Consider the following 20,621-nt stretch of genomic DNA (forward strand, 5'->3'; position numbering starts at 1 on the left):
ACCAGACTGACTAGCGTCTTTCATCAGATCTTGAATAAGTTCATCCCTCACGTGGATTCCTAGATTTCTTAACATAAATTGCAACTCTGAAGCCGTTACATGTCCATCCTGGTTGCGATCCAGCAACCCGAATGCAGTGCGAAGATCTAAAAAAAAAAATTAGTTAAATATTATTGAAAAAATATACTTTATATATAAACATCATTAATGATTTATAATTTTTTTTATTTATCTTATTCTCATCTATAAATTAATGTGTTTTCACATTTGTTTCTCAAAAATAATGTATATAATGCTGATGCTGAAGCTTAAGAATAAATTTAGATACAAAAATTTCAAAATTTATCAAACATAATTGTATATTTTTTACAGCATACCAAGCTGTAGTGATATCAAATTCTCAGTTGAGATTATGAAACTCAAATATTATACCAAGTGAAAATAGTTTTTTTAGGTAATTCTGTAATATACATTTACATTAAAGAAGAAAATATAGATATTTTCTCAGCATTGCCGAAAAAATAGATTTCAACTATAATACCAAAAACAACTTGTTAATATTCAATTGAAATAATAGTGAACGTTAAACTAGAGCTAAACAAATAACTGATGAAGCATTAAACAACAAGAAAAAGAGAACTTATTTTTAAAATTCTATATTTTGATTCAATACTTTTCTTATAATATAATTTTATATACTTTCTACCACAGAAAGTAGAAAATGAAATGCGTCTAGTTTTCCAGATAAAGTTTTAATAATATAATTAAACTAGTTTGTAAGAAGTGATCTAATAATAGTTGTTCATAGAGCATTTAACAGTATGATTTTGTTGTACAACATAATTAAAATGAAATAAAATATTTATATTAAATTAAGTTTTGTAGAATAATTAAGATGTGAAATATCAACATCTTGTTATTCTAACCGAAGAAACTTATTACGGCAGCTTCCAATATAAATACTGAAATTAGCATTTATATTAAAAGTGTCATGAATTCAAATGTTGAAATGTATACAGAGATAAATATTCGAGTAATCATATATATATATATATATATATATATATATATATATATATATATATATATATATATATACGCATATACTCTTCTACATTAAAAGTAATTAACATTTTTATACAGAATTAAAAAATCCTTGTTTCGGTTAAAGTTCAAGCCTCCATTCAGCAAAAAAGAAATATACAGCTTTCCATTATGTGAATATATTTAGTAATTGTTTTGTTAGTTTTTATTTTATAGATTGCTATTAGAAAACACTCTAAAGGTTGTTCTTTACAGTTGTGATATATTATAACATACTTTAATTTAGTAATTTTGTAAAACGTATAACTCATCTATTGGAAACATATAGATATCATATGGGAATCGTATTGATCAGTTTTTGGTAATTCGTTGTTTTATTTTTTCAGGATTTTGATAAAACCTTATATGATGATAGATTTCAAGGTGTTAATCAATATCTTATAATATTATGATCTTGCGAAAAGTCGTTTTTATATTTTTATAATAATTCTTGTTCTATGAGTCAAATATGTATACATGAATTACTGAAATGCTTATATAACTTGCTTATTGTTAGTTTTTTGTTGCTTAGTTTGCAAAACCAGAATATATTTTTTAAGAATAGGTTATTTAATTGTTTTATAAAATGTTTGTTAATTTCAAGTTAGATTCAACCATTTTTTCTATAAACTTTATAAAAACATACACCTGGGTTGGGTAAATAGGACCAACTAAACTTTTACCCTGGTCAAGGTGTAAAAAATGAAAAACATCAAACAAAAAAGTAAATTATGTTAGTTGAGAATAAAAAAAGCTATTTTACAAGAGATAAGTTAAATAAATAGTTATTTCAATTCTTGCGTTGAATATTTCTGACAAAATACCAGATCAATAGTATTTACAGTTTTATCTGTGTAAAAAAATCCACCCATAAAACTTATATTGTGCATTGGTTAAATAATGTAGTAATTATTTTGTAAAATCCCTTTAAAATTTAAATGAAACTTTGAACATGTTTGCCAACAGTCCTAATTTACCCCTTTTATGGGGTAAAAAAAACAGTCAGATTTTTGAAAAACAGAAAAAAACACATTTCTGTAATGATGAATTAGCTGGGAGTTTTACCGATCATAGTTAGGTAGTTGTTGGTACAATATGTGTTATTTGTATAGATATAAATCGGTTTGGTTTTCACAATATAAATGCTCAAAGTCAAATTGAACCTATGTACACGAAAGGTTTTGAAACACTTAACAAGATTCTAATGTTTGAAACAGAAATTTTGACGATTGAACAAAACAATGATTAAAACTTGGTTCAAAATTGCAAATTCGTAAATTCAATACCTAATTCAATACATCATTGATTTTTAATTAATACCATTAACCAATGTTCAATTTTTTTTCATCTATATATATTGCATTTATGTGGATACATGAAACTGTGTTTATCTTCATTCTTGTTAACAATCTTTATAATATATAAATATTTAAAATTCAATAATACTTAAAAAAACATATTTATATTTATATAATATATATTTAAACATATTATATTATAATTTGGCTCTTAATGTACGCGTATGATATTTAGAAATCTTCTTAAACTTAATTCGTACGATTCGACTATATAATCAATAATAGGGCTGTAATTACGAAATTACCTGTAACAGATGTCGAATGAGCGATTTTTCGAATAATATACACATTTTTTTTAAATTATATTATTATTATATATATATATATATATATATATATATATATACATATATAAATGTTGCTTGAATTTTGTATACCAAAAATATAATTATTTAGAGTGTAGTCAATATTTTTACACTATAAACCTAAATTTAAGTTGAAGTCTAATGTAATGAAAGTTCTACGTAATGAAAGAAGTGGCATATAAGTAGGAATCAATATATTATAATATATCGCAAAATAATTATTAGTCTTATTCAATTTTTATAGTACCGGGATAATTCAGTTTACAACCCGCTAATTAAACCAAATGATCCCAAATACATATATTTATATACTACATGTCTTATATCTAAGATCAAATTAAGTCCTGAATTTTGTTATTAATTAACTAAAGCCTTCAACTGAATTACTTACCAGGTAGATTTATAGCAGCTTTTGTACATATTTTGTAAAGTATTATATGCTCTGTGTACACTTTATCATTAACAACCCCATTTGCTCAATAATTAATATCGGATGCCCAATAAATGCTGAACTATAAATTCGTAGAAATTGAATCAATGTTATGAATCTCTCTCTAGTAATATTCAGTTATATATTATTTGATGAAAAGCCGATATTCCAATATTGATATTTCGTTTATTTGTTCATGAATGTATAAACCCCATGCATCGTGAGTTTGTAGAAATAGTTGACTGCAGAATAGATATGAAGATTTATTTTTTATAGAAACTAGTATTAAATACTTAAATATAATTCCGTACATTTAATCTTTCTTATTTTCAATCAATATATTTTATTTGTATTTATTTTTAAATATGATTCCGATTCTTGTTGTTTTAGCTTTTTAAACCCGCGGTGCACTATTTTTTGCTAGTTCTTTTTCTGATGCACGTGCAATTGCACAGGAACGTGTCCTCTGCTATAAATAGTGCTGTTGCTATAATAATAAAAATAGAAATACGAGCTATGTTTTCTTTATTAACAGACTTATAACAGGATAAAAATTGAATTAACAAAGTAATATAACTCTTTCGTTTATCGTGTCCTCTTCTGGTTTAAATCTTTTAAATTTAAGTGATCAAGAAATAATGTTGTATCCAAAAATTCATATTCTGGTACATACAGGCAACTTTATGTCAAATGTATATTTGAGAAGTTAATAATATTTATTTATTATAAATGTTGTTCAGAGATAAAAGACTTAAAGATCCGGTAAAAAGGCTTACTAGTTTTTTGTGGTTTACACCTCGTCAGTATAAAGATCTTGGTGCTCCCTTTTACCCCAGCCATATGTTTGATATTTTAGAGGTTATAGAAATAAAACTGTAAAAATAAAAGAATTAAATGAAGAACATTTATAAAGGAGGGACAAAATATAAAGCGCGTAAGCGCCGCGTCGCTGTCTAACGCATAAGCATTGGTACGAAACCCATAGGAATGTAAACAAAATTTATACTTATTGTTAAAATCTCTATAAAATATCTGATAATTTGATGTGCATATGTCTAATGATCATTTTTGACCGCCTAATGGCTCATTTTTTTACTTTTTCCTCCATATATCCGAAACCGTTAGACCTACCTTCATGAAAATTTCGATTCTACAAGATGATCATCTTGTCAATACAAGTGAAACGTTTTTTGAATTATTCAAATCGGACGTTCCGTTCTCTTAAAAACTGAGTTACCGTTTTCGGCACTTTTTGCCCCGTATCTTCGGAACGGCTAGACCTGCCTTCACCAAAAACTAATCAGCACGTCTCCTTATCAATACAAATAGAATGTTGTTTGAATTATTCAAATCGGTTGATCCGTGTTCCCGAAATCGTCGACGAAAATTTGTATCCGCACATACATACACACACGTACATACATACACACACACACACATACATCCATTTTTTCTAAGGTATGCCAAAATGTTCAGAAACCTCTGAAACGTGAAGATATATAGAAAATTTCATTTTTGATTTTTTTGCGATTACTATAACTTGCCCTACGGGAAGTTAAAAATACACCTGTAACCTTCCGAAGGTTAAAATGTATCCGAAAATGCAGAATTCTAAACTTAATCAAAATATGTGATCTCTGAATATTATTATTAATTCCGCGGGTTTAATTTTGCGCGCCAAAGCGAAAATTATTAAAATATTCTAACGAAATTATAATGCACGCGTTATGGTATGAAATTGACAGCTTAATTAGAGGAAATTACGATGCATAGTTCGATAAACCATATTGCAGGTTATGAATAACTAATAATGTTAATTTGCTATAAATATCTAATACTATTACTTGTATTGGTTTATGTATCAATAAACAGTATATAATTCATGCGGCCTGAAAATTGAATATGATTGAAAATTTTACGAGCGCCTTGATGCACACGTGCTTTAATAAAACTTCCTAATCGAAATTGCATAACTTTCAATAACTAATATGAAGTTGCGTTTGACATGGTAATTTGAATTTAGATTAATTTACAACAAATAATTTTACTTTCAACTTATTAGTCATTTTATTTGTTAATAGCAAAAGCAATATGCAATGTAGTTTAATAACATTTATACCTTATTTAAAAGAAAGAAACTCAATAATTAGTTATAGTAGTATATGTTATAGTAGTACTATAGTGAAAACTCGTCTATCCGAACCTCAGTTAAACGGATTCGCGATTATCCGGACTACCAACTGCGACCAAATTGTAGGACCAATTTGTGATAGTGAAAAAAAAGTTGCAAAATGTTTCAAGGTTCCCCAAAGAAATAACATTGCTCATCAGAAATATAAGATATTTTTTGAACCTTCAGGGTTTTTTAATAAATTAAATTGACTTATTCCGGATTTTAATAATTTAAGGCAATCAAAAAGTTCTAAACGACTAATGGTCTTTTAGGTAAACGATCTTATGGTTTAGTTTTAGGTCAAGTAACTACGTTTTTTAAGATATTGATTTTTTTCTGAAATATAAAAATCTGAGGAGGAGTTTATGATATATATTTAATATTTTTTAATTTTTTTTTTTGAAAATTTATTAGAAAATTCATACGTTTCGCCATATTCTCATCAGTGGAACTAAAAAAATGTGACTGAAATATGGCACAATAGTGTTTGAAAAAGTATAAAGCATTTGACATTTTTCTATTCTAATATTTAAAATAAATAAAACAGTAATCTAAATTGTAATTTCAATTTTTTTCGAGGTGCTTAAGATCTCTTATTTATTATCTTATATTATTATGTTTAAAGGCTTACAATGTTTTAAATAGTAATTTATATACCTGTGGAAGCATCCATTAATCACGTGAGCTTTAAAGGGAGAAGAGGGTTTTAACAAAAAAACAGAAAATATTATGCAGGGTCTAGTAAGATATCACGTATATTTGTTTTTTTACCTCAATTTAAAAAAAATCCGAATTTTTTCAAAAAAAAAAATCAAAGATTTCACGCCTTTTTCTAGTTACTAAAAATGCACGTGATATTTGTAGGGAGAGGAGGAGTAATTTCAAATAATGTTCCCCATGTATTACCAAGGGGAAGGGGGAGTCTAAAAATCCTTAAAATCGTTCACGCGATTCTTAGCTAAAACTTCTTGGAGCTCTTCAATTGCGGTCTTATTTTTAGTCCCAGAAAGTCAGTTTTTAAAAATCGAATAAATTCATCCCATTTTGAAGGCTACATCTAAATCTCCGCCATAATTCGGCTTTGATGATCATCTAACGCTATTGTCGTGCAAGAGCAGAGGCATTATTATTAGTCATGACTCGTGTATCAAATGTCGTAGGTCATGAAACGTATCGTATAATTCTATCCAATTTGCTAATACAGTCCATATTAAATCAATCAGTAGAAATCCCTGATGAAAGATATCCATAGAATCGTTTCGCGCGATGTGGCGCATGTGGCGCACCATCGCGTGCCATGAGCTATTGTTGACCGGATTTATAACCCCATTCGGTAGATTTATGCCCCTCGATTATTTATTCATCGACAGGTCAAACTTTCTTTCCTATCAAGGTACGACGGATAAACAGAATTTATACGGAAAATTTAATTAAAGCTAATGCTTCAGGGACTCGGTCACGATCTTGAGCAACTTAAGCTTCTTGGTCGAGAAGGAAAATTTGGGTTTTTATGATGCTAATTTATTCAGGAGTTGAGGCAAAATTTATTAGATTAGTTATAGACGTATATGTGAAATACTGATGGTGATTGGTTATAAATGAAAAACATATGCTAATTACAGTGTTTTAAGAATTCTTTTCTTCAAGTTTTGGCAAGAACAATTAATTGGCAAAATTGATCCAAATGCTATTACAAATATAATGGGCAGTATAGCATTAAGCTATAAATAATAATCATCAATGCAATTTTTTATATCAAATACGCGTACAAGTTTTTAATCAATTTCAGTATTTAGTTCTCTAATATAGTAATACTGAAAATTGATATTTTCAAACCATATATTTTTTCCTAATAATTGTGTATTAAAATTAATAATGAATTTCAATTCTTGTCAATAATATAATGAATGAAAATTATTTTAAATTATATCATTGTGCCTCTTGTATAGATAAAGGTTCCATATAAAGCTATATTCTGACAAGTTTTGACTTCATATTCATTTACCTTTATATGATTGAAAATTTTTGCATTTATTCACGTTTTGAAGGTTCAGAACATTTTGGTAGACCTCAAAAAATGGTGCGTGTGTGTGTATGTATGTATGGATACAAATTTTCGTTCACGTTTTCGGGCGCACAGATTAACCGATTTGAATGGTTAAGAAAACATTCGATTCCTATCGATAGGGAGATGTGCTGATTCGTTTTTGGCAAAGACAGGCCCAGCCGTTTCGGAAATACGGTGCAACGTGTGCCAAAATCGAGATTTGAATGTTCAAAAAAACATTCAGTTCGTAATGATGGGGAGAAGTGATTATTAGCTTCTGGCAAAGGCAGGTCCAACTATGTCGAAGTACAAAGCTAAATGTGCAAAAAATGGCAGTTTTTGAGAGAACTAAGCGCCCGATTTGAATGATTCAAAGAACTTTCTGCTTAATTGTTTAAACCAAATAATTGCTTTTGGAAAAAAACAATTTTGTTTCAATTGTTTATTTTCATTTTTTTTAAAAAAAATTTTGTTAATGGAAAATAATTCAGATTTTAATTTTAATTCTGGCTAAAGTTTTAAAGCTCATTTATATACTTTGTAATTCAGTTTATATAATGCTTATAAATATTAAACAATGTTACAGTATTTATGATAATCTATTTGAAAACATTTAATATTCCTCCAACATTTCGTTACGGTACAGGAAGTTCCAGCAATTTTAAATAGTCGAGTCTACATGATAAATTATTGGAGTTTCGGTTCATCTAGTTAAAAACAGATTTCTCAGAGAAAATAAACTATGGAGCATCAAAAATAGTGTTTTTTAGTAAATAAATACCTTAAAATATGTTAATAACTCATTAGTTTTTAGTGATATTATATGAACGCATTTTAAACTTTTTAATCATATTTTTAATTTTACTATAATTATGAAACAAAACTGGGAACCATATATAATGTAGGCTCTAAAAACATATTACTTTATAGTGTATGAATTATAATATATCTATTAGTATAATTATTTTGTCAAGAACTGAAATCTTTATAAAAAGTCAATTGTATTTCTAATAACGATATTGCTGTTTACTTACATTCAGGAAGCTTCATTTTTGAAATTACTTGCATCAATTAGCTATTATTGAATATTCAGGCTATTTATACTATTACCAATTTCAATCTATATCTAATGTTATATTTAATAGGGCATAAAACATATTCAAAATTATATTATTATATAATAGGTATCTTGATACAATAGAATATTGAGATTAATGTGTCAAATTTACTCGGGTTGATGGGAACAATCTGGCTATGCAACACCAGATCCAGTATGCATAACCACCTCGAACAGTCCGATATCAAGCAGTAATAACAATGGTTTTACTTGAAGATATAGATCAAAGATATGTTTACAAGTCAAAGTAGCTCTTTTTGAGCATTTCTGTATAAAGTTAGAAATTATCTCAGTTTTAAAGAAACACAAATAATAAATACATATGAAATATAAGAAGGCCAACCATTGAAATGTCTTTCAAAAAGCGATTTTCAAATAATTATTGACAATGTAATTTATAACAAATTACACAGAATGATATATGAATTAACCCAATAATACTTTATATATTTTTGTATATACAAATTAGTAATTGGTAGCTTTGATATTTCAGCCATGAGTAAATATTAATCTTGATTATCCATATCAAAAGATCTCAAATATCATGTTAAAATAACTTTTCCAATAGATCAATTAATGTTTTCTCACATCCATGAAATAATCCAGACATAGTTCAATCGAACAGCGTTTTTCCACTTATTTTTTTAAGTATACAACGAATCGTATAAAAGATATAAATTGCCATCAATCATGTTTCTAGACAGCTTGCTTAGAACAATAAATACAGCACCGAGGGCCCATTTGCTGCTCCAAAACAACGTGGGATATTAAAGGCCGTTTTAAGAATTTATAGCCGCGTCAAATGCATACCCTCAAGTGTAATTACTGTTTATACTTTGAAATAGCTAAATTGAGGTTTACTGTCGATATCATTTACATTCGAGCCTTGAAGCGAACACATTGTGAGTTGAATTGAATATATGGAATAATGATCAAATTAGTGATAGACGATAATTAAATTTAAATTAGAACACAAATTATAGAATAAATACCATCGAGACGTTGTGCTGCTGACATTGATAAATATCAATAGACAGTCTTCACATGTGCAAAGGGTGATGGATTGGAAATTTATTCGGCAATGGATTCTAATAAATTAAATTGAATTGCTTATTTACTTGAAATTCAAAGAGAATAGATTTTGTTATAATTTTCATGAAAAAGCAAATACCTGGAAAATCAAAGATTACACTATAAAAATTTTCAAACATTCTTGGAAAAGTGTCCTTAGTAGCAATCTAACAATACCAATGCTAAAATGATTTGTAAATCAAGAAGATATATTTTGGTACAACAATTACAAACTTCCATAATTATGCAATAAAATATAAATAGTATGTTAAATCAATTATTTTGAACTAAAACTTCTTTAGGCGCGACTAGGGTGTAAATCCGTACAAATGCAAAGGAAGTCCGTTACGCCCGAACTGTTCGTCATTCGCTCTCGATGAGATCATTTCGATACGGGTCGATTGTGATTAGCCGTCGTGTATGTGAATAGAATTGTCGTTGTATGCGTACCGGCATCAATGTTGCATGCGTACCGATATCAACAAGAAATCGGCATAGATAAATAAACATTTTGAATTTACATCGGAGTACAAATCTTGAAAATAATGAAACAAATTAAACATTTGGGCCGTGTACTAAACGTAAGTTTATTGATTAGAAATTATTTCTATATTATTCGTAGTTTTTATAAATCTTTGAAGTTATTAAAATGGAAAATATTTTTTAGGTTAGACAGATATTATAACTTTTCAAAAAATGAGATTATATCGCCACCAAAACCAAATACAAGTAGTCAATGAATGTATTTTAATTTCAATTACATGAAGTTCTTTAAACACAGTTATATGATGAGTGAAGTTGCGAAAACAATATTTGTTTAGGCGTTGTTTAACATAATCCACTGCGTGAACGAATAAATATTATAGAATTTATTAGCAGCAATTACTTAATTTCTCTAATGAAGATTCATTTCTAAATGCCAATTACAATGACAAACCGATCATGTCATATTTGAAGCATGACTTTCAATATATTATTGTTTTTAAATATTATATAAATTTTTAATGGTATTATAAATGTATAATTTATAATTTATCATTATATAAATGTATATAATGGTTGACACTAATAAATGTGTGATTCTCTAGTGTTACTATATTACTAATAAATATTATTCAAAATTGTTATATGATGTATTTATTTTTACTTAAATGCCATCTTGTACAGTAGCAAATAAGTTTTACTTCAATCGCGTGTGAACCTTACGCGCACTCTTTTTTCTACTATCTGTACCCGTTCATGCTTCCCGGTATATTACTTAAATTGAAAAGTTGAACAAAAATGTATAATTGTTACATCTAATGTACGAGTTTTGTTATATTCGGGTCTACCTATCTATGCCACTATCTGCCTACATCTCTACCTGTCAACCTGTTTGTCAGCCAACCAATTTTCCAGTCCACCAATTTATATAAAAATGGATGTATGTCTGACAAAATAGGAGTTTTGGTAGAATGGTAAAAATCTAGGATTATATGTCCTTTTTATATGCGCATTGTAAAAAAAATCAAAAAAACAAAAATTAAAAAATGAATGAATAAAAAGTTTTCGCGGCCGCCAAAATCATCACTTGGCTTGAATCAAAATATCCGAAAATCTGTCCGGGGATTTACCAAACAATTTCCCAAATTTTCACTACAATCAGACATATGGTTTATGAAAAAATATACGATTACTAATAAATCTTGTAAATAATTCTTACAAAATATAGGTTCGTGGTAGAAGGTTGAAAATTTAGGGTTGTACACGTTACAAGAAATTGACCAAAAAAAAATTAAAAAAAATGTTAAAAAAAGTCGGCCAATTGTTGAAAAAATATACTTTTTAACAATTAATTACGAATAAACTATCAGCCGATCTTTACCAAAATCTAATAAGCACGTTTATCATCTGATATTTTTCAAATTAGAATTCTCAAAATGGATTCAAGATTTTTAGTTAAAACGTGGACATCTCTAAAAATCAAGAAGATGTGTGGTATATGGTATCAAAATAAAAAATGTTGTATTTGGCTGAAAGCACAGCAGCGGTATAAAAAGTAAATACACGTCTTTGTTTTCTTATTTTATTAAATTATGTTATCATAAATATATTGATTCTCATACATAGTTTCTACGAGATTTCAATATCGATAAAGATACTCTTCTACGACGGAACAAAATAAATATCCGAAAACAAGGTATTTTGATATGACAAACAATGGTTGTTATCATAACAAATGTGAATCATATATAGATAAGTGGGTCATTGGCAACCATGACATTGTAAAATGGAACAATCTCTTGTTGGACGATTGATAGTAATTGATTGAACGAGTAACATTTTCATGGATTGACAATTGAGATGAATTATTTTGAAATGACATAAATCAGCAGAATATTTTTGTTACCAATATTTAGATATATTGATAATATAAATAGAAACTTCAGTAAAAGTTTCATTTGTGACCAAAATAAAGCTATCATCAAAATATACAATAAAATATCATAAATTTATTTTATGCGAAATTATTTTAGAATTCATGGACCTAAAATATTGCCATTTATCAAGATACGCATTTTTATTTTAATAGTTAACAATACCTTAAATTATTTTGTTTTACTTAAAATCAAGTGTTTATCAAAGTTAAAAAAAAATCATAAATAAATTTCAATGTGAGGTATTCCGTATCAAAGATAAAAAATATATGAATGATTAGATAATGTAAGTTAAAATCGGCAGGTTAAAGTTGAGTTATTTTCAAATGAGCCTCATAATTTCTTTTAAAAATTAACTACAATAATAAAATAATGATTTATTTCTAAGACATGTGAAAAATTTTATATGACTTTCTCGTAAAAGACGGTACGTCATAGAGATGGCAAGCCGCAACTTTTTTTATAAAAAAATGTACCTTGTTTGTGAAATATTTTTATAGATTATAAGTATATATATTACCATATACAGTATGCTTATGCTCAATTATTTATATATATATATATATATATATATATATATATATATATATATTAATAATTAGAATTTAATGAAAATATCAATAATTGAGATCTAACAATGTTAATAATTCTTTACAAAAAAATCGGCTCGCATACTCTCACACACATACTTGATGTCATTCAATTCAGAATGGATTAAGTTAACAATTTCAACATCGAAAAAATGTAAAAATAATATATCAGATGTTTTGGCAAAAATATGAACTTCTTCGGAAAGCTAATAAAATTAATATATTGAAGATGAACCATGCAAATGCTGCGTAATCTCATATTTTTTTTAATAATTTTATTTGAACAGCGATCAGAACTTATGGGTTATATGAGCTGTTGTGATTAATATCTTACAAACTACGTTTGTTTTATTACAGATGGCAACCCAAACAGTTGTCACATCTCTGTATGATAAATTTTTATTACAATCTCTGTAATAGGGCAAGTATGGTGCAACACTGCCGGGTGAGGGCTATTTTCACTTGGAAACATATTGCTATTTATATTTTCAAGTGAAAATCGTTGTCACTGTTGCCTGACAACAGGCTGCTCGAAGTGGGTATCGAACCCGGGACCTCTGAAACAAGTCCCGTCGCTCTTAACCGCTTACATACGGGCGAGCCCGTAATCTCATATAAAACAAATAATCCTCCAAAATGATTCGAAGTTCTTTGAGATTAAAGAGAATCCAGTGATAAACATAATTTTTATCCGGCATAAAACTTCAAGAAAAGCCTATTCAAACAAATCTTGCTTGCATACAAAGAGAGGCAATAAAACCTTTGAATTCAATTTAATATTGATCATGGAATAAAATTTGTAATTATTAATGTGGACAAAGCGGTTTAATTTAATTTTACTTAAAGACTTTTTTTAGTATACATAGCTTTATGGTCTTGAGGAGTTTATCTGTAATGAGATACATCCCATTACAGCCCATTTTCTTCAGTCTTTTTTTAGTATACATAGCTTTATGGTCTTGAGGAGTTTATCTGTAATGAGATACATCCCATTACAGCCCATTTTCTTCAGTCTAGCAATTCTTGGAAAGATAAGTTATAGCAGATGCATTAATATCAATAATATAAAACAGTATCAAATAATTATCGACGTAGAATTCGCAAGACGAAACAATAGAGCCATAAATGATCGTTTACGTCAAAAACACAATATATTTCATGGAATGGTGAAAGATATTGTTTTGTCACATAGACAAAAGGCTTTGGATGACAGCCCGCATTTTCATGTCCCTGAAATGGCCCATGGATCCACAAAACCGACATCACACGGATGACCCATCGCCGCAAATCATTTCCCATCTCGCCACATTCCAATTTCCCGAAAGCCCGGTCGAATTCATACAGACGGACATTGCAATATATCCGCCAAGGTTAAGTTTTGTGATCGATTGGATAATATTAAACAACACAGGCGCAGGTACTCTATATCGGTTTGATTCGAATCAGATTATTATGTAAATATACCGAAAGTAATAAAAACTGTTGCAAATCATATTGTTTGTATGCTTTCGTTGATAATAAATAGTTCATTATAATTTGCATGTAACCTTATTACCGGTTCCGCATGGCAACTGGTTGATAAAAAAAGTATTTATCGCGCCACATTGTTTTGATTTTAATATAATAATACAATCGTATTTCAATCAATAAATATTATTATTAACAAACCTATTATTTATTTATGCTTACAAAACAATATTAAATGAATAGGGTTCTAACTATTTTTAACTTCCCGTAGGATAAGTTATAGTAATGGCAAAAAAATTGAAAATTAAATTTTTTATATACCTTTACGTTTCTATATATATTGGCATACCTTAGAAAAAATGGATGAATGCGTGTGTGTGTGTTCGGATACAAATTTTCCTCAACGATTTCGGGATTCGAGCAATCTGAATGATTCAGAAAATATTCGATACCTATTGATAAGGAGACGTTCTGATTAGCTTTTGGGGAAGGCAGGTCCAGCTGTTTTAAAGATACGGGGCAAAAAGAGCCAAAAATGGTAATTTAGCCATTAATGGTAAAAGAACAAAGCGTTCGATTTTAATTATACAAAAAATATTTTAATTATATTGACAGAAAAAAATACTGGTTAAATTTTAAAGGAAAAAAATTAAAAAAATGCAATTTGGAAGTCAAAATTGACCATTACACATTTTAATAATTTTGTTTACATTTCTATGGGTTCCGTAACATTGTTTATCCGTTAGACTGCGACGCGGCGCTCACGCGCTTTGATATTTTGTCTCTACAATGCAAAAAAAGTTTTTTTTTCAAAAAGTAATTTTTTTCAAAAATTTCAAAGTTTCAAAATTCTCAAAAATCAAAACTTTTGAATCTGTTTGGAAATATTTAATTTTTGGTGCGGGAAGTTTCGGCAATTTGCCTTAAGGCACATTAACACTTGTTTTATTTTTTTACCAGAGATCTTTGCAGATTGTATATGTATTTCTCTTGTGAATTTCAGTAGTCTACTTGGTATACATTTATAAAAGTAAAATAAAAATATAATTTAATATATAAAAATGGAATTGAACATAAAATAAAAGAGAGTAAAAGACAATATAAATTTATTCAAACAAGATTTAGTTAGATTCTTTTTTCTAAAATATTGATCTTGCACTATAAAAACTTTTTTCGAAGATGAAAATCTAAATCTTACCAGAGTAAATTTTTCTTGAAATCAGAATTTTCTTTACATTTCTTAGTATTACTATGATATTTCAAATGCCAAGACATACATATGTAAATAAAACGTCCGTTTTCAAAATTATTTAAATTAAATTAGTGATATGCCATGTTAGTGCATAATTTAGTATACTATATTATTTTCAATAGAGGTATCTACAATAACATCATGTTAGCATAGTGGTTTCCAACCTTTTCCGCACAGCGCCCCCTCCTGTTCTAATAAAAACATTTGTTGCACTCCTCTTAATTTTTCAACAATTTAATTTCATAAATACTCAACTGTTATTCTACAAATGAATATGCAATATTATATAAAAATATGCATAAAACGTTAAAAACTAATTTTTTTGGTTTATTTTTTATATCATTTTAAGAATTTTGGAAACAGATGATCGCGCCCTTCTTAAACCAGTAAGACCCCTCATTGAGGGTACGCGTACCACAGGTTGGAAACCTCGGTGTTCTCAGGATACTTTTTATATCACGATGCAATATTCTGTTTCAAGTAATTTTTTACATTTATTTAAATTACTATCTTTTTATATAGCGGATTGTTGTGGCATTGCTATATTAAACAGCATTTTTTTGCTTTATATTCTTTAGGCAAAATAATTTTTCAAGATGCTCTTCTTTGGGGTTGATGCTGCTATGTAGGCGGCAATGTCCATGAAAGAAAACTATATGTGAGATCTATAAAATCAAGGGAAATTTGATATCATACTGCTAGACACCGAGATTGGTTTGAACCCGGAACTAGCAATTACCAGCCCACGTTCTTAATTCCTACTACACGACGGGATCGTTTCATATAAGTGACATTTCTATGAAGATTTCGACTCAACAGATCTATTATAAATAGCTTATAAAAATTTCATCCATATTTTCATATCTCATGTTGTGCTGCTCCTTTAGTTGTATTGCTATAATTTTATAACCCACAAGCTTCATAAATAATTTTAAGAAATACCAAAAGATTAGATCATAATACGTCAAAGTGAAATTTGTCTACAAAAATCTCATATTAACCTATGACATATTCAACATATTTAAATATATAATATCTTAATACTAAGCTCAACTAAATAACATAAATCAGATGCCAGTTTGTTGCCGTCTTGCAAAATTACTGAAGTAACAGATGCCGGCGCATGGCGTGGGCGCAAACAAATGACGCTGATTGTGCAGACAATAAAAGCGGAATATGGAATAATCACCTGCTCCTACGTGAAGGTAGAAAATTTTTACATTTTTATACTTTCTACAAATGCTTGTGCAACAGCGATATGGTATAAATTATAATTTCATAAATATTAATTTATTCTATAACTTTCCGTAAGGTAAGTTGTTGTAATCGTCCAAAAATCGAAAATGAAAATTTTTGCATTTCTTCGCGTTTCGAAGGTTTTTGAACATTTTAGCACATCTTAGAAATAATGGATATGTGTGTGTGTATGTATGTTTGGAAACAATTTTTCGTCCACGATTTCGAGCGCATAAATCAACCGATTTGAATGATTCCTATGGATGAGAAGACGTGCTAATGAGTTTTTGGTAGAGACAGGTCCAGTATCATTTTTGCTTGTTCATATGTAAAATACGCTTGAACACACAGCAAATAGATAGATATTTTCATAGTTTTCACTACCAAGAAATAAGCATAACCACGACTACGCTATGTTATGAGCTCTATTACGGCAGAATTGCCACATAAACTTTTCGGATAGTTTAACAGAATTTCTCTAGGGTGAAGGTGACTCCTATAAAACTGCAACCACAGAGTTTCTAGTTCAAAATCTCCGTTGTAAATAAAAATCATCACAATATCCATCATTCCAACAGCTTTTATAATAATTTACAAATAATACAAATTTTAAATATGAATGATGTAAATCATGTTTTAAAATAGTCTTAATTTACGTTATTAATTATATTACGTTATAATTATATTTGGATATATTAAATTTAATATGTATTTATATAACTAGACTTCTGGATATTTTCTAGACTTCTATATTTCAAAGATTTTCATTTATGTTTCGCATTTTTGAATTAAAATTTAAAGAATGCCTGTTATATTATGCATTGAGTTACATTACACTCTATCAGTACTTGGTATATATATACGAGTATATATATATATATATATATATATATATATATAATTGATAATATTTAATGTTATGAAAACAAGTTTATTACTTCCCATAATTATTATTGAAGCAGATAAATTGAAACATAACATACTCAAATTATTCAATGAAAACAATACAAACGAAATACCAAAAATAGTCTGATAATATTTTAGGTATTTCGTGAAAGTATTTAATATGAAAGAAAAATATAAAGCGTATTTTGAGAAAACATACATTATATATATATATATATATATATATATATATATATATAACGAAACATAAAAAAATAGATTTATCAATTAATCTTTAATTCCAAACTTTTCGCCATTGTCAGTAAATCTAAAAACAATTGATAAAGCTAGGTAATTATAAGATTTGTTGATTGGTATAGAAACTATAAATAAGAGAAAAGTTAACAGAACAGCAACACTTAACAATAAAACGATAATAAAAGATAGTAGAGACAATGTAGATAGAAACTAGATAATAAAGAGAAAAATATAAGAAATATATACATATATACACCTACATGTTCAAATTTCTAGCAAATGATGATGCTGAATGTTTGTATAACATCTTGTCAAGAAATGACAAAAGATTTTCCCGAAACCAGGGATCGAACCAGGGACCTTTAGATCTTCAGTCTAACGCTCTCCCAACTGAGCTATTTCGGCTGCATGAAAAATACTGTAAAGACCGGAGGAGACAGCGGAAAGAATTCAAATTTCTAGCGAATGCTGATGCTAAATGTTTGTGTAACATCTTGTCAAGAAATGACAAAAGATTTTGCCGAAACCAGGGATCGAACCAGGGACCTTTAGATCTTCAGTCTAACGCTCTCCCAACTGAGCTATTCCGGCTGCATGACAAACGCTGTAAAGACCAGGGGAGACAGCGGAAAGAAGTCAAATTTCTAGCAAATGCTGATGCTAAATGTTTGTATAGCATCTTGTCAAAGAATGACAAAAGATTTTGCCGAAACCAGGGATTGAACCAGGGACCTTAGATCTTCAGTCTAACGCTCTCCCAACTGAGCTATTTCGGCTTTACGACGGATGCTGTAAAGACCAGAGGAGACAGCGGAAAGAAGTTAAATTTCTAGCAAATGCTGATGCTAAATGTTTGTATAGCATCTTGTCAAGAAATGACAAAAGATTTTGCCGAAACCAGGGATCGAACCAGGGACCTTTAGATCTTCAGTCTAACACTCTCCCAACTGAGCTATTTCGGCTGCATGAAAGACACTGTAAAGACCGGAGGAGACAGCGGAAAGAATTCAAATTTCTAGCGAATGCTGATGCTAAATGTTTGTGTAACATCTTGTCAAGAAATGACAAAAGATTTTCCCGAAACCAGGGATCGAATCAGGGACCTTTAGATCTTCAGTCTAACACTCTCCCAACTGAGCTATTCCGGCTGCACGACAAACGCTGTAAAGACCAGAGGAGATAGCGGGATCAAGTCAAATTTCTAGCAAATGCTGATGCTAAATGTTTGTATAACACCTTGTCAAGAAATGACAAAAGATTTTGCCGAAACCAGGGATCGAACCACGGACCTTTAGATTTTCAGTCTAACGCTCTCCCATCTGAGCGATTTCGGTTCCACAAAAGACACTGTAAAGACCAGAGGAGAAGTCATATTTCTAGCAAATGCTGATGCTAAATGTTTGTATAACATCTGGTCAAGAAATGACAAAAGATTTTTCCGAAACCAGGGACCTTTAGATCTTCAGTCTAACGGCTGCATAAAAGACACTGTAAAGACCGGAGGAGACAGCGGAAAGAAATCAAATTTCTAGCAAATGCAGGATGCACAACTAAAGAAAGTTTTTTGAAAACCCCCACAAAATTATTTGATATCTTGAAGGCTTCGAAATTTTAAACATTTTAAAATTATTATTAATAAAATTTAAAATTAATAACATACCTGGAGTTTACAATGTAATAAGACTACTAAATGAAATATATAAGATGCTTTACACATTATTTACAAACTATGAGTTAACAAAAATATGTTCGAGTATGTAAATGAGGTATATTCTTATTTGAAATAATGAAATGATCTGAAATACCAACTTCCAATAAAACGAACTAGCAAAAATATAGACAAAATATAAGAATGCATATTCTTCAAATATATACATACGTAAGTTATGATAAATCTATCTTCTACTAAAGAAAATGAAAGTTTACCAAATCATCAATCATTGAATCAATTAAGCTCGTTAGGCTAAGTGACTGGTGTCAAATTCCGAGTGCATCACAGAACAAATATACTACTTCCCAGTGCGATTACAAATGCAACATGTGAGTCACTCGCGCAATCGGCCGCCTCATGAATATTTCGGGCCCGAAAGACTCGACATCCACTGTCTATAGTCGAAGAGCTCGAAAACAAATATGAGAGAAATTTCTTAGATCGTTCCTTTGACATATAGACAGATATTTGACAATCATGATGTGGAAAAGCGCTGTCAGCAATGTCTGTTCTTTACCAGTTCACAGTTGTCGATTTTTCGTAAGACATAGAAAAGTCTGTCACATAACTTGTGAAAATGATTTGATCTTTGACTATTATAACATTAAAGATTTTTATATATTGCATATATTTGAAGATTATAATTTGGAATAGAGCTGCCAACTGTGTCTAATCCTTTTTAGTTCAGAAAGATATTTGAAGATTATGATGTAGAATAGCGCTTTCAGCTCTCTCTGGTATTTTATAATTCACAGTTGTCAAAGATATAGAAAAATCTGTCGCATAACTGTGTAAAATTGCTTTCTGAAGATTATTTAGCTTGGAATCTTAAGATTATTCTCATAATGTTATTGTTTGTATCCCACCGCTGCCACCAGATGTGTTGCGCGCCGATTAGCGTTTTTTACCAAACCAATTTCTTTCAATGTTATGCTGATTAACAGTATTGGTTTAAATTGAACTAGAGACTTTTCATATATTCATTTATTTCTTAGCACTTTTCTATATTTCAATTATTTTTTCTTTGATTTTATAATTTTAAATATTTTTATAACAGAAATTTCATAACAGTGGTCGTCAGCTTTGTCTTCTGATTCTTTGATTTATATAATTTTGAATATTTTTATTTATAAATCTGTTTTATTCGAAAATTTCTATGTGAAACAGCGCTATCAGCAATATTTCATAAGATTCTTAATATTTCTCAAGATTCTTATGAGA

The 20,621-nt window shown here is 29.0% G+C and overlaps 1 protein-coding gene and 6 non-coding genes across 12 annotated transcripts in view; all 7 read right to left on the minus strand.

Moving 5' to 3' along the window:
* Positions 1 to 20,621, minus strand: part of LOC113365921 (calcium-binding protein E63-1-like) — a 397,148-nt gene that overhangs the window by 16,966 nt on the left and 359,561 nt on the right. For all 6 annotated transcript variants that reach the window (XM_026607464.1, XM_026607465.1, XM_026607467.1 and 3 more), the window contains one exon: positions 3 to 146. In XM_026607464.1, coding sequence (XP_026463249.1) covers positions 3 to 146 — 144 coding nt within the window. The remainder of the gene's footprint in view (positions 1 to 2; positions 147 to 20,621) is intronic.
* Trnaf-gaa lies at positions 18,022 to 18,094 on the minus strand. The gene has a single exon. It is a non-coding gene; the product is annotated as a tRNA-Phe (tRNA).
* Trnaf-gaa lies at positions 18,208 to 18,280 on the minus strand. The gene has a single exon. It is a non-coding gene; the product is annotated as a tRNA-Phe (tRNA).
* On the minus strand, positions 18,394 to 18,465 carry Trnaf-gaa. Its single transcript has one exon. It is a non-coding gene; the product is annotated as a tRNA-Phe (tRNA).
* Positions 18,579 to 18,651, minus strand: Trnaf-gaa. The gene has a single exon. It is a non-coding gene; the product is annotated as a tRNA-Phe (tRNA).
* Trnaf-gaa lies at positions 18,765 to 18,837 on the minus strand. The gene has a single exon. It is a non-coding gene; the product is annotated as a tRNA-Phe (tRNA).
* Positions 18,951 to 19,023, minus strand: Trnaf-gaa. Its single transcript has one exon. It is a non-coding gene; the product is annotated as a tRNA-Phe (tRNA).

Source organism: Ctenocephalides felis, unplaced genomic scaffold, assembly GCF_003426905.1.
Source record: "Ctenocephalides felis isolate EL2017-DRISC unplaced genomic scaffold, ASM342690v1 CF-g0.4_SCAFFOLD_01170, whole genome shotgun sequence".
NCBI classification, from domain to species: Eukaryota; Metazoa; Arthropoda; class Insecta; order Siphonaptera; family Pulicidae; genus Ctenocephalides; species Ctenocephalides felis.